The 15,207-nt window shown below is 32.4% G+C and overlaps 1 protein-coding gene across 2 annotated transcripts; it reads right to left on the bottom strand.

Moving 5' to 3' along the window:
• Positions 1-751: 751 nt before the first annotated feature.
• LOC128155192 (ATP-binding cassette sub-family E member 1) lies at positions 752-14,008 on the bottom strand. 2 transcript variants are annotated; one of them, XM_052816792.1, is made up of 16 exons: positions 13,896-14,008; positions 13,207-13,345; positions 11,937-12,022; positions 11,671-11,768; positions 11,174-11,291; positions 10,886-11,023; positions 10,174-10,243; positions 9,152-9,248; positions 7,664-7,875; positions 6,501-6,650; positions 5,989-6,120; positions 4,408-4,577; positions 3,805-3,947; positions 3,188-3,310; positions 2,901-3,012; positions 752-1,705 (listed from the first exon to the last, which is right to left on the bottom strand). In XM_052816792.1, the coding sequence occupies exons 2-16, from the start codon at positions 13,343-13,345 to the stop codon at positions 1,658-1,660; spliced, it is 1,836 nt and encodes a 611-aa protein (XP_052672752.1). In that variant the 5' UTR covers positions 13,896-14,008; the 3' UTR covers positions 752-1,657. The 2 variants fall into 2 exon arrangements, with proteins under 2 accessions (XP_052672752.1, XP_052672753.1); XM_052816793.1 differs by lacking the exon at positions 13,896-14,008 and adding an exon at positions 13,685-13,782.
• Positions 14,009-15,207: the final 1,199 nt, after the last annotated feature.

The raw sequence follows: 15,207 nt of genomic DNA, 5'->3' as shown, positions 1-15,207 counted from the left end.
TTTAAGATTAATGTGAATTGTATGTCCGTTTCATGTTTTACTTATTGATAAAAATACATTTATTTAATAGTTTGGTTTTCTTATATGACTATTTGGAAATTATTATCGACATAAAGCAAGAATCAGTACCAATGTTTGCAGATTGGTACATGTACATAACCTTTTACCCAATAGCCTTCCAAATTAGAGAACCCTTCAGGTCAAGGGTAACATTTGTACAGGTTAAATCTGGACACTCAAAATAATTTAATTTGGATGAAATAAAAACTTAATTTTTTAACTGATTTATAAAGAACTGATAATGCAATCAGTATGCTTTGCATTATTCACTTGAACACTGTATGTCGTTCTCTTCATATCAAACTGCAATCAAATCCACGCATCTCTGGATATTCACGACGCCTTTAAAAATATTTCAATAATTGCAGTATAAATTAGAATTCCCAAATAACAATTCCTCTTTTATGTTGCATGTACAGCCTTCTCTCTCATGTATTGATTTGAGCTATTTTGAGTGTTGACTGAACTGCCATTCAATAATTTGTTTGCAATGGTACACTGCGATTTAAAAATCAAAGTGCCCAGTAATACCGGTATATAACGATATGCAAACAAATTTTTAAATGTGAAGTATAGAAGTCCTAGACAATAAAAAATGTTTTATTTTACTACATAGGTTCTGTATTATAATTGTCTAGTGTTAGACAATCCTTGTCAGCATGGTAAGACTGAGAAAAGATTCACAAGCACATGAGCATTTGAAAATTTTAATATTCATTTTCTCGAAGAAATTCATATCTTCAGAATGGGAATGAGAGCACAACACTAAAATATACATTTGATAATTTGAGAAGACCCTAATATCAAAATGCATGTAAATATCCCACAATAGTATTGTAGTACGGGTAATTTGACCTTAGTCTCATACAGACTGTTTACATTCAGCATCTATTTGAAATTTGTTTTGCAATGTTTGTAATTATTAATTATTACATACCTAGTAAATACATTGGTACAGAATGCATTCCAAGAACAATTCAGGTGAATGACTTAATTTCAACAAATTCATTTTTGAACTTTACACTTGGAAAGTTACCACTAAAGTAGAAAGGAACATATGTAAATTGTATTGTTATGCCTTGCTTCAAATTATTTCTAAATCATTATAAAATGCAACATGAGAAATATCAAATAATTTGTGTCTGGCTTTGTCTTAAGAAAACTGAGTTGTAGTATAAGCCTGGGCTGATCATATTTCTCTAAAAGATCCCTGATATTAATTAAATCTGAATTTTCTTGAAACCTGAAGCCAAAAACCGGAATTGTGTATGCATGTTCTTACATTCATCTAACAAAGTTTATGCAGACAAACCCCACCATATAACATCAATAGGGTTTTGGTTCAATAACACTAGTACATGTAATTATTCTATGCCAAAAAAAATATCTTAAAATGCACAGTGAAGACAAAGAATCCAAACATGTTATCAATAGTAGAATAGCTGTATATTTAATCCATGATTTTCCATGCTTTCCATCATTCCTGTAATTGTAGTGTACTCTTCCACCATTTTTAGAATTCGAAGACAGCCAGGCACCAAATCAAAATGCTTGGAGAGCCCAAGCCTACGAGCCCCTGGGACAAACTGACCCAGATTCAGTCCTCCAAGAAGAAGTAGTTACCTCCCTTCTTCTGTTCAGTGTCCTGTAAGATCAGAGAGTCGGAATAATTCATGTGTTTTAAATGCATTCAGTTTTACTAAGTAAATTTCCCCCATTTCCTGTCATAAACAATACAGTACATTTGTACATATTGTAATGCAAGCATAGCATAAATCTAAGTGACATAAACTACCGGTTTAATCAAGTAATTAAGGTACAGCGTACTTGTGTAATGATGTCGGATATTTATATATAACTTCAATGTTGTGATCTTGGTTTGATCTTAGAAAAGATAGATTCTCTAGTATAGGATGATTGATGACAATGTTTTGATGGACTCACTGTATTTTTGGTACACTGCCTATAACAAATACATGTACTGAATTGATGTCTATCATTAAAAATAACAAAGACTTTCAGTTTTCAAAAAACAAACCTTAGCTTGTCAATAATATGATGTCATTTCTATATTATGACATCACTGTGGTGTTAACCTTTTACACTCTTTTTTTCAATATGATTTTAACTATCTTCCACTAATTTTTTAAGTTCTTATAAAACTTTAATTTGGGGGCAATAAATGCATATAGTCTTTTTCAAAATATCTTCATAATATTCCAATTCCAAAGGCCCAGGCCCCATTCCTAAAATTGCGTAGACAATCCCTGCATCCTACTTAGGCAGTTTTAGCAGACGCAACATGAATCATTGTGTGGAGGAGGCATTATTTCGGAATATACAGTTATGTAAATGTAATTGATGAGACCAAATTGTACTAACCCTCCATTACTACAAAAAGGTTTTTTTTTTACCTGTACTAGATCTAAATCCAAAAAATATAAAGTTGTTGATTTGAACTATTAACTTTCACTTTAGTTTCACAGTAGTGAAGCGGAAGGAATTATTCTCAAGTCCTACATAAAATTTCTGTTTAAAATTGTGTTATTTTCATGATATATTAAAAAGTATTCAACTAGTTGACTTAAAAACTAAGAGGGTTTGTCCTTTTACCATGCCAAATAGGAGTACGAAGTTCGATAAATATCCATACAAGGGTTTTCTTTAAATCCTGCTTCTAAGCTAAAGAAGACACACATGCACACACACACACACACAGCAGTGATGTGATATCCCAATCGCAACAAGTTGCCTGAGGGGATAATAATTGCTAGAAGTGACATACGCCAAGTCAGAAGTATGTTGCAGTGAACGTCTAGCATTATGGAGTACATGCTTACCTTGACAGAGTTGAGTTTGTTGATACGTGGTCGGAAATTGTTGGGGTCTCTCCTGAATGTGATGTCCAAGGACTCAAGGAAACTGTTCATTCCATTCAACAGCGACTGGGGGCTAAAAACACAAGGAACACGTGAAAATACAAAATAAAAGGAAACAGAATTTACCATACATTTAACACATAGGTGTAGGTAAAAGTATTGAATTCTTTTACTGTATAACTGCATGTAAATAGCTGTATTAAACTGCCATGCTGGCAACGTTAGCTACAGTGCTAGCAGTGTCTTACGTGTTGGCTTTAGTACAGATGGAGGGCTGTCCCTCAAACACAACAACACGGTCAGCCAGGTAAGTAGCCATGATGAAATCGTGCTCCACCACAAAGGCTGTCTTCTTGGCATGCAACACAAACCTACAAGATGGAGATATACTGTTACAACAAATCTTTATATAGCAAACACAAAGTCCTTCAAAACCCAGAAACAGTTTGTTCAGAGCTTAACAATAATCTAAAAATTTTCATTTTACCAATTTTACATTTGTTTCTGTATCCATATTTAAATATGAGGGCTTTATATTAACTTTGTTTTTAGTGTCTTTGACATTTACAGGTACTAGTCCAAGTTAATCTTTGTATGTCATGAACCTACTTTTCAACAAAATCAAAACTAGTCAAGTATATGTACCTCTTGGTGATGTTAAATTTGAATACACAAAGCTTATATATACCCTTCACTACTTTTAAAAAGATTGAGGATAGATTCAATGTATATAATCATCTGGCATGGAATGAAAATGTTCAATACAAAAGTTCTTAAAATAGCTTTACCAACCCAACAATTATATATCTGTCATAAAAAATGTAATGTAAAGCATCTAAAAATGAACACTTTAAAACCTCCATACCGTTTGATGACCTTGGCTGCATGCAGACGCTGTTCTGAATCCAGGTAAGCAGACGGCTCATCAATCAGGTACACGTCTGCTGGTTTACCCAGGCACAATGCCAGGGCCACTCTCTGCAACTCTCCTCCAGACAAATTCTGAACCTGTAGAAAAGTAACCGTAAATGTAACATGCATACATGAATTCTATTGTGTGTTGAAGCAAAATCTGGTCTCCTAAATGATAAAAAGTAATATTTCCATCCCTTGTAAAAACAAGTGAACTTTTTGAAGTTTTTGTTTTGTTTTCAAAGCAAAGTAATTATTGATAATCATTTTTTTTTATAACTATTTTACTATTTTTGAACAGTAAACAAGCATAAGTAGGTCATTTTGGATGTCTCAAAAATTCAAATTAATGTAAAATTGCAGCATGGCCTTTTTGGTTAAAATTCAGAAAAGTAGTTCAAATTTAATTTCTTACAAATTTTTGTGTACCCATATGACACCAAGAATTTAGCCCCCAAAATAAAACATTTTGTGTTCAGTTGGTACATTCACGTGCGTTTTGCTGTATTACTTTACATATCTTGAACTAGGAACTCAATTATAGCAATGGACAAACCTCTTGGTCAATGATGTTCTCAATCATAAGGGGCTTCATCACATCTGTCACAAACTGGGGGTGTACATAGGCGTCCCTGATTCTCTCGTGGAGCAGCTGTCTAACTGTGCCCTGGGACTTGGGGCTGATTTTCTGTGGTTTGTAACTGACATTTAACACTGGGCAAGGTCCTAAAGCGAAAACACACAAAATGTCATCCACAAATCGACCAGCTATTTGTCCTTAGTTTTACAAAGACGTGCAATTAAAAATAGTTTAGATGTACATGTGAAAACATTATAAATAAAGTTGGAGTCTAAAAGTCAAAGAAATAAATTAAATCAATCTACTTTATTTTTCTGGACACAAAAAAAAACAGTGACAATTTTAACCAATTTTTAAAAATACTCCTCTTAATCACTACAGCATGACTGCTACACGAGTAGGGTGATTTCACCATGCATCGGACACCTTTGGATTTTTCCCTATGTTCACGCATCAAATATCGTCCAAATATAAATAAAACTTGTTTTAAAAGTTACAGGTTTTCCCCTTGCTTAATTATTGGAGAAAAAATTGTGAAATTGTTAAAAATGTAGAAAATAAAGCAAATTAATGAAGTGTTGAACTATTTCACCATGGATCGGACGATATTTACCAAGCATCGGACAGCTATAGCAGTGCAGTAGAGATTAAAAGTAACAACATTTTCTGGTTTTAATGCAAAAATACAAAGGTATGGAAATATTAATTTATTCAATTGCTATTCATATTTCTTTTAATGTAAATCCTCAAATCTACATATAGGAATTTAGACTAGTGCTTCTGTTTAAAGGAATATTTATCATAAGGGGTTCTTTATCGTGCCAGCTCCTACAGGCACTTTGGACTAAAAAGGCTGTGTCCGTAAAACTCGATTTTTAAGTGGTTTGAGGAAAATATTTGTATCAATTATTTTTTTAATTTTTATTTTACTTCACATTTAAAGTATATCACAAGGAATGGGCACATAATCTCCATATTATTAGAAGAAGTCATGCAGTGAAAACTGTCCGATGCATGGTTAATTTGTATCCGATCCATGGTGAAATGAACATATGGTGCAATAATGACCTTGACATTAATTGTTCAAATTTCTTGGACTTATTTTAATCAAATTTTGTTTCAAAACTTACTTCTTTCTAATTATTTTACGCAGAGAGTGCATTTTCACTAATTCACAATCAAACGCACAACATTCAAATAATGCTTTAGTGTAAAATCTTCGTAACTAAATTTTCAATTATGGCGTATTTGATGTCATTTTACGATGCCTATATTGCTATTTCTTTGACAATGTGACCTACAAATTCTTAATAATGATAAAGTTCATTTGTTCTAATTCAGGAATATACGAAACAACACATGAGCGCATGCACATTTATTTGTATATCTATAAACAAAGTTGTCCGATCCAAGGTATGTGTCCGATGCATGGTTAAATCTCCCTATTTCATCTCAATTTATGTATTATATCTGACAGCTTAAGTAAATTTAATCCACATATGCATGGATAGATGCAATAGGAAGTTTGTATCAGGTATATGGCATCCTCAGTCTTACCTCCTTCGTCTGGCATGAGTTTCCCGGCCAGTATCCTGATGAATGTTGTTTTTCCTGTTCCATTTTCACCCAACATAACGATGATCTCCGAGTCTGTGAACTGCCCCTCTCCAATTTTAAGTTCAAAATTCCCTGCAATAAGTGATTTATAACTAGTAAAATCAGCATTTGTTGTGTAATCTTTCAATTATCAAAAAATAAACCTTTTACTGGTAAATGACAAACATTTCTTCCTACAGTTTGTCAACTAGCTTTAATCAAGATTCAAGACTAATATAGGATCAGGCTCCACCGTCACCAAAATTTTCAAATCCCTCAACTCAAATCCTTTAAAGAAAAGTGCATAAACCTGAGGTCAAACCTAAGATTTGAGGTTGAGTATTGACTTGAGGAAAGTTGGTGACGACGAAGCCAGATACATGTACCAGTACATTAAAATTAAACATTTTGTAAATTAAATCTTGTGTTCACAAATGTCCTCTATCTTTAGCCTCTGTCTGCCGTTGACTTACCCATCACTTTTTTCATGTCTGGATATTCATATCTACACATCCTCTTTATCTCCTCTTCTATGGCTGTCTCTGCCACTTTGAATGTCAAAGAAGTTTCTCTGAACCGAAGATTTTCCGTAGGCACAAAGCCATCCAAAAATATGTTGATTCCTGTAATCAAAATTAAGCTTCACCACCATCATTTAAACAATCAACATGTGAAAGGATATACCAAAACTTAATTAAACGAAAGCAATTTAGGTTTGTTAATTTAATCCTTCCCAAACAATGAAGCTAGTTGGGATGACACTAACACTATATGATTTCTTTCGTTTGAGGGACAAATTAGACAGAAATCAATTTCTACTTGGTGTTTTAATGAATTAATTGTCCGGAAATATAAGTTTTTCATTTGAATACCTGTTTGTGTCACCTGGTTCTTAAGAACCGGTTTATTTGCAAGGCTATATAAAGAATTGCTTAGGTGTTTTAAATACCAGTTTAGGACGACATGTACAGTGCAAAGTTTAAATCTTAGAATTGTTTCATGAAAGTAAATAAATCATGTGATCAAACTTTATGTCATAATTATGTATTTGTACATTTAATATCTCAAATATTAAGTAGCTGCAACGTGTCACTGCTAATTCCAGACAGTGTGTTGTCATTTACTAGTATTATAGTATTCAGCTTTCATTTGGAAAGTAATGAATGAATTTGAAGGAGAACATGTTTTCTGGTGCTACATATGTATATGGAATAATTGACTTTACCTGGTTAAAATATCCTTTTAACTCAAATAAAATATAATAGTAACCAAGTTGCATTTTTGGGTATATTGGCTTTTATAACATAAAGCAGATAAAGTGCCTTTTCCACATCATTCAATGACCTTTCATACCGTATATAAATATGCAATTCCCTATAAAGACCTTGAGCAATGAAATTCATATTGCATTTTTATCGTATCAAAGGTCAAAATTATGTGTGATTGGCCAAAATGGACACTAAAAATACAGGGTAAATTGATGATTTTCTTTCAAGCATGATGACCCCTCCTGACCACTTTTAAAACTGGTATTAGTGACAGCTATAAACTTATAATTTCATCAGAACGAAATGAAACTGCTTCTTGGACGGGTACACAATTTTATGACAAAATTACTTGCATATCAAACACAAACCTTCTCTGACACTGAAGGGCATAGTAACAACACCATATGCACTGGGCACACCATAGAGACAGCAGATGAAGTCTGACAGGTAATCTAGGACTGACAAGTCGTGTTCTACAACGATGATGAACTTGTCTGGGTGAATCAACTGCCGGATAGCCAAGGCAGCTTTGAGTCTCTGTTTCACATCCAGGTAACTGGAGGGTTCATCGAACATGAAACTATAAAATAACATATCAACATTTATCAGTCTTATGAACAAAATCATTGTCTTTTATCATTTATGTAAAACACAGTTGTACAAAACTTGTATATTTGTATACTGTAGTAGCAGAATATTTCAAGGGAATGAATTTTCATTCGTGATTTAAACTGGTTTTAAGGGTATTTAATTTTTGTTGTTTTGCAAATAATCATATGAAATTTGTTTAGTGCTACATTTCCTTGGTGCTAATGTATAATTAATTAAATAATTTCTAACCCCAAGAAATATTTCTGCCTCTACAGTCTTTAATAAAGTTTCTCAATAATAAATATTTACATAAATTTGACAGAAACATTTAGAAAACTAAAGAAACAGGTTTTTTTTTTTTGGTCTTACACTACTGCTTCAGTAATTTTTGATTGTTGTCAACACAATTTTTATGAATGTGAACAGCAAATCATTAAATCATCACCAGCAATGATAAATGAAATAAAATTAGATTATGAAAATATCATCAATCTCCTAACATGAGAAATGGCTGTCAAAAAGACCAAATACAAGAATAAATTGTCACTGTCATGTTTAATACTACACATCTTCGCTAGCCAAGGGTTTACGATCTAGTAGTATAAATCGTAAACCCTTGGCTACAAAGATGAATACTATATGATAGGGGTATCATACCAAAAAAAACAGGCTCCTGGATATTGCAGAAATAGAAGTTTTTGAGGGTTAAAATGATATTGATTTGTGATGTCAGATTGTTCCATAAATATCTAATTTTGTTGTTAGAAATAAACTTATTTATTTCAAACCATATAAACAATTTGTTGAAGATTTAATTTACTTGGTAAATTTTTCAACATAAATCATTTTCATCCCCAATAGATCTGCCTATACAGTACAATCATGTTTTTTTTTTAAAGAAGTATATTTCTGCATTTTTATAAACATAAATTTGACAAATAAACACTACAAAAGGAATTGGCTTTTGTCTCATAAACTGCCCTGCTTCAGTAATTTTTGATTCTTGTCAACACAATTTTTATGAATGTGAACAGCAAATCATTAAATCATCACCAGCTATGATATATGAAATTTAAGGGTATGTAAGATTAAAATCATAATATAAAATACTTGCACGATAATTAGAAAACTTTTGAAACATCAAAATATTATGAATATAGATACCAGTAATTAAATTATGATAATGAAGTCTCAATACATGACAGTTATAAAGACCAGATCTAAATAATACCACATGTGTAATTTTACTGGAGAAATAGACCTACATATCAGCCTTCTGGATGCACACCATGGCACAGGCAAATCTCTGAAGCTCTCCTCCTGATAGATCCTCCACATTCCTGTCACGGACGTTGATCAGATCTGAGAGAGATTGTACAAGATTGACATCACATGTACAGGTATTAATACATGTATAATGAATTTTGTCAACATAATATTACATATTTGGAAAGAAAGGACTATGTGTGGTTTTATGCATTTTTTGCCCCCAAAATCAAAGTTTTAGAGAGAGCTTTAAAAATAAGATGAAAGATAGTTAAAATCATATTTGAAATAAAGGTGTAAAAGGTTATCACCACAGTGACGTCATAATGTAGAAATGACGTCATGAAGATTGCATTATTTTGATAAATTGATATTTTCTAGCAAAATATGGGTGTTTTCAGATGGTTTTTCGACTGGGAAACATCGAGCGCAGGCATGCTCAAGTACCATTTTTTAATATAATGTGTATAACTATCTGACAAAAAACATATGTTAAAATTGCACTTGAGCAGACCTGCGCTCTATACCTCCGAATGCAAAATATGGAGCAAAAATGAGAATATTTTCATTTTATTGCAAATTTGCGGGAATTCGGTCATTTAAGTGACGTCATAGATAAACAGCAAATGAGCAATGATGACTAAAATCAAGATTAAAGTTATAGGCATCCTCTTTACAATGATTTGTGAAGATTTAATTTTTATACGATACTATTTAAAAATTGGTTGAAATCGGGGGCAGATATTTGACCATACCGCACATAGTCCTTTCCTACAATCTCAAGGTACAGGTATATTTACATGTATAATTGTCAAAGTTATCCTTGTTTCATAAAAAAAAAATAATTTCAATGGAGTCATGAACAAACTCTAATAACAAAATCATTCATATACATATTTATGAATAGTACGCTGTTTCTGCATGGATAATAAACTTGGAATTTGCTTACAATAATGTCAACTGTGTTTTGTTTTTTATAGCATATTTAAGTTTTTCTTGGACATATTCTAGATGGACCTACCAAGCTGTTCACAAACATCCATCTGGTTGCTTAAGTCATCTTTCTTATCCAGTAGCTGTTGCACAGATCCCTGCAAGAAAAAATATCAACAATTACCTTTTGAAATTTTTTTCTAACAATGACTTACAACAGTCAAACTAGCTCCGAGATGTTATTTGCAGAGGTAGAAACATTAGGAGGAAATCAGTAGGTTGGGGGTCTCTCCTAATCTCAAGAATAACCATTATTGATTTTTTGAAAAAATCTCATCCTTGTAGTTTCAGATCTAATTATATCTATATCTTATATTCATCCATAGATGGAAAATGAGTCATAAATCATTTAAGAGCTTTTTTTTTTTTTTTTTTTTTTTATAAAATACTGGATTTTCTGTATATATACATGTATAATGTATACAATCCATACAAAAAAAACAAGTTGAAATTCACAATGGCTTACTTGAAATATACACTTTTTATGTAGGAACAACTAAAGTTTGGACAATTAAAGGCTGTTCATTTCAATTAGTTAAAGACCAATAGCTGACAATGATTAAGACCACCCCAAAACAAATTGAAACACACTAAGTAACACAAGAGTTTTGAATGCATTACCTTTAAAAGGAAGTTAAGTTTTTCACAATTTAGAAGCTATTAAAAAGAGAGTAATTGATACAAAAGGGATTAAGACATCCTGTTTATCTTAGCTTTTTGAAAAAAAAATGAAATCTCACCTTAACAGCCTTTGGAATCTGATCTACATACTGGGGTTTAATGATGGCTTTCAGGTCATCTTCAAGAATCTTTGTGAAGAAGTTCTGCAATTCTGATCCCCTGAAGTAAGTCAAGATTTCTGTCCAATCAGGAGGATCCTGAAAAGTATGTCATTGAATAAAATCCACAAATAACTCACATCACTATCAAACTTGATGTACCGGACACACAATAATTACTCAACATTTATTTTAATGATGTAATGGATGTACATTTGTACATACAAATGTAGGTAGTTATAGTCTTACTTCAAACCGCCCCAAGTTGGGTTTTTGTTTCCCTGCCAAAATTTTCAATGCAGTTGATTTGCCAATACCATTTGTACCGACCAAACCAAGTACTTCTCCAGGTCTTGGAATAGGCAATCTGACAAAAGAATGTTAGTTTGAAATATTTACAGTATGGAGAGCAATGAAGTACAAGAGTACAGGTGAAAAATGGGCCCCCTACATTCACATCAAATACACATGTATTCATAGTGAGAGAAAATCCCAATTTTTTGTTACCCTGTTCCATCTGAAAACTATACAGTTTGACTCTTCCTTGAAGAATTTTTAATATGTAGTTTTTTTTATTCTCGTACCCCATCTAAAGATATCATATCCACCAATGAACAAACAACTGGTATCAAAATTCTCTCTTAAGGAACACATTATTTATCAAAAGTTCATCACAATTTTGGTGTTAATATATTTTGTCATAATCATATTTCCAACAATTATCATAATTATTTGTTAAAAATTACCTGTGTAATTTGAAAGAATTGGCACTGTAACGGTGGGTTGTATCTTTCTCCAGGTTACTTGGCAAATTGATGATTGAAATAGCCTCAAAAGGACATTTCTAAAACAACATTTGAAATACTTAATTTCCTAAAGTGATGTTTCACTATCAACATTTATCTGTTTAATGGGAAAGGTACAGTATATCCAAAAATGTATAAGATATTTACAATATAAATTTCATTGTTAATTGTGTCAACAAAAATAATCAACGAAACAAGTTTATTACCTTAGAACAGATACCACATCCAATACATAGCTCCTCAGATATAAAAGCAATCTTGTCTGCAGGAGATACTTCTATGCACAATTTTCCTAAAAAAATAAACATATTCACATTTAAGGTCAAGATCTAGTAAATGATTCCAGAGTGTCTTTTTGATGCTAGAACAATTAAAACATCACAATTATAATTGATTTGAAAAATCTTCTTTCCTGTACTTTACAGCTTTAGACTTAGAGGAATTATGAAAAAAATGAAACAATTTTTTGACATTCTATATTAAAAAGTAATCCCTACACCAATATTAAAATTTACATCATTTTAAAGAAGAGATCAAGGTTTTTTTAATTGGAGAAACTGTAGGCATTTAGATATATTTCACAAGTCAAAAATGGACAAAACTCTGAAATTTTTTACTTATTTCCTTCCTTACTCATAGAAAATGACAGTTTAAAACATAATTTATCTTGTTTACTAAAAATTTAAGCCCCGATACACCCTAATAATCAGAGCTACTATTACTAACCATCATTGAAAGAATTTTTATGATATATCTGGAATTTCATAAACCTGTAGGAACCTTTCATTAACTAGATCTTGACTTTAAGCATTTTCAACACGATTGTTATCATGATGGTATTGGGTACCTACATGTAGATATGGGCGATTTTAATGAAATCATTCCATGTTATACCTGTTATAGGGATCTACTTAAAGATAATTTGAACTAACATCCCATGACTATTTATAACAGTAAATCAGAACACAACTGTGAAACTATTAACATCACTATATTAATGTATTTCTGTTTGGGTATACATTTGTAGCTTCTGTTAACAAGATGACCTGAGGGTCCTGAGTGTGAATACAGCACGTATTTTCATGAATAGCAATAATTACTAAGTGTTGATTTATCCCAAGAACTGAACCTTTTCCTGCAATTTTCAAGTTAAAGTCAGGCTAAATTTTGAGCTGGTTTGCAAAACTTTTCTCCACAAGAGGAAAATTAAGGTAAATTACATGTTAGTATTAATTGAAAGTATAAACAACAAGAAACTCATTTTGGATGCAGCTTATTCAATCTGGTTAAGATCAGATCTTTGATCCACTCCGACAAATTTGATGTCGCTACATATAGAAAACTTGGGTTCTGATGGAAGTTCTAATTTTAATAAGATTGCAGCTTATCAAGCCCTATATATGAATTACATGTACATATATGTTTTTGTATATCACATAATCTTTTGAAATATTTTTTCAAGAAATGTATATTTACCCATTCTGACCACAGGACATGACTTTTTGCATTCCTGCCTGCATCTTTTCGGTTTACATTTGTCATTGCTCACAATGGCAATACGAGTGAGTTTATCAGTGGGTGCTGTAGACTTGTCATTTCTTGATCTAGATGACATCTGTAAAGTAATGATTCTATATATTTTTCATGTGCTGAAAATAATTCCTCTCAAAAAAATTTAACTTATTCTTTGGTACCTAAGTATTAATTTTACTACATAAAGATCTCCAGACCAATGCAAGATAAAAGTTTATATCTAATCCAAAACTTTAACCCAAGGAATACGAATTTCTCTGCAAGTCTGCTATAAAAATCGTACAAATAAGTTTTCAGTTACAGTTACATACGAGTACAACGCAATCAAGAATCACCGAGGAAATTCGAACAAACAGCTGTTAACTATAAATTTGAAATCTTCACACTTTTAAATTGCTGTAATATATGAGATAAATGTTACCTTTATATCTGATCAAATGATAATAAAAGAGCCACAGAAAAATAGTAATATTTCACCACATGTGTCTACCGCATGTGCAATCCACGAATACTGCCAAATCTTAGTCAACAATATGTTTTAATATTTTGTGAGAAAATAACAAATTCAGATTGTAGCTTTGGTAAAAATAATCTAGGTAATAATTATCATGTGTCAAAAGACACAAACAAACCTTTGATAAGTCGTCACACAGTCAACAAATGGAATTAAAAAACCCAAATGCTTCTGTGACACTCGGACTTCCTCTCCTGTCGGAAGCCGGAAAGGTAAGGAAAAGATAACTCTAATCAAAAATAAATGAAAAAACTTATGAATGAATGAATAAAATAAATGAATACATTTAAATGAAATAAATAATAAAAAATAATAATGAATAAATAAATAATGTTATGAGATGAGTCAACACACTGATTCGTGATCAACTTTCACCGGATTATCAGTGCAAGAAGAAACAAGAGGCCCATGGGCCACATCGCTCACCTGAGGAACAATAGGTATGATAAAATCAGCTTAATGAAGTCATAATACAAACTATCTGGACAATGTACAATAATACATGTAGATCCTGTATAAATAAAACCCATTTCCCCTGGATATTCTTATGTTTATAATCATTATTCCCTTTTCTAACAGGATGCTTTTATAGTCATATCATATGTTGAGTATTGCAGTTCTCAAAAAAATCCCTAACAATAGTTTATATATGGGATATAAACGTACATCAAACTCTGAATCTTCTCGTGAGGCCAAAGAATTGTCCTGGGGCCAAAGTCTTAACAATTAGAAAGAATCATCTGGCTGATTAGTTTCTGAGAAGATTTTTAAAGATTTACCCTGTATATTCCTTTGTTAAACTTTGACCCCCCCATTGTGGCCCCACCCTACCCCTGGGGATCATGATTTTCACAACTTTGAATCTTCACTACCTGAGGATGCTTTCACACAAGTTTCAGCTTTCCTGGCTGATTAGTTTCTGAGAAGAAGATTTTTAAAGATTTACTCTGTTTATTCCTATGTAAAACATCGACCTCCCATTGTGGCCCAAACCTACCCCCAGGGTTATGATTTTCACAAATTTGAATCTACACTACCTGAGGATGCTTCCACACAAGTTTCAGCTTTCCTGGCTAATTAGTTTCTGAGAAGAAGATGTTTGAAGATTTACTCTTTATAATCATATGTTAAACTTCGACCCCCCCCCCATTGTGGCCCCACCCTACCCCCAGGGGTTATTATTTTCACAACTTTGAATCTACACAACCTGATGATGCTTCCACACAAGTTTCAGCTTTCCGGCTGATTAGTTTCTGAGAAGAAGATTTTTAAAGATTTATTCTATATATTCCTTTGTTAAACTTCCATCCCCCATTGTGGCCCCACTCTACCCCCGGGGGTCATGATTTTCACAACTTTGAATTCACACTACCTGAGGATGCTTTCACACAAGTGTCAGCTTTCCTGGCTGATTAGTTTCTGAGAAGAAG

This window comes from Crassostrea angulata, chromosome 7 (assembly GCF_025612915.1).
Source record: "Crassostrea angulata isolate pt1a10 chromosome 7, ASM2561291v2, whole genome shotgun sequence".
NCBI classification, from domain to species: Eukaryota; Metazoa; Mollusca; class Bivalvia; order Ostreida; family Ostreidae; genus Magallana; species Magallana angulata.
The sequence above is the reverse complement of the archived record's forward strand: the minus strand, read 5'-3'. Positions and strand labels throughout refer to the sequence as shown.

Bases quoted from the DNA above. Each gene is read 5' to 3' on its own strand.
- LOC128155192 (XM_052816792.1), bottom strand. From the start codon at position 13,345: ATGTCATCTAGATCAAGAAATGACAAGTCTACAGCACCCACTGATAAA. The intron at 3,013-3,187 runs GTAAGACACTGC...TTGTGTTTTTAG, and splicing joins ATCTGTACTAAAGCCAACAC to CCCCCAGTCGCTGTTGAATG. The intron at 1,706-2,900 runs GTAAGCATGTAC...CTGATCTTACAG, and splicing joins ACAAACTCAACTCTGTCAAG to GACACTGAACAGAAGAAGGG.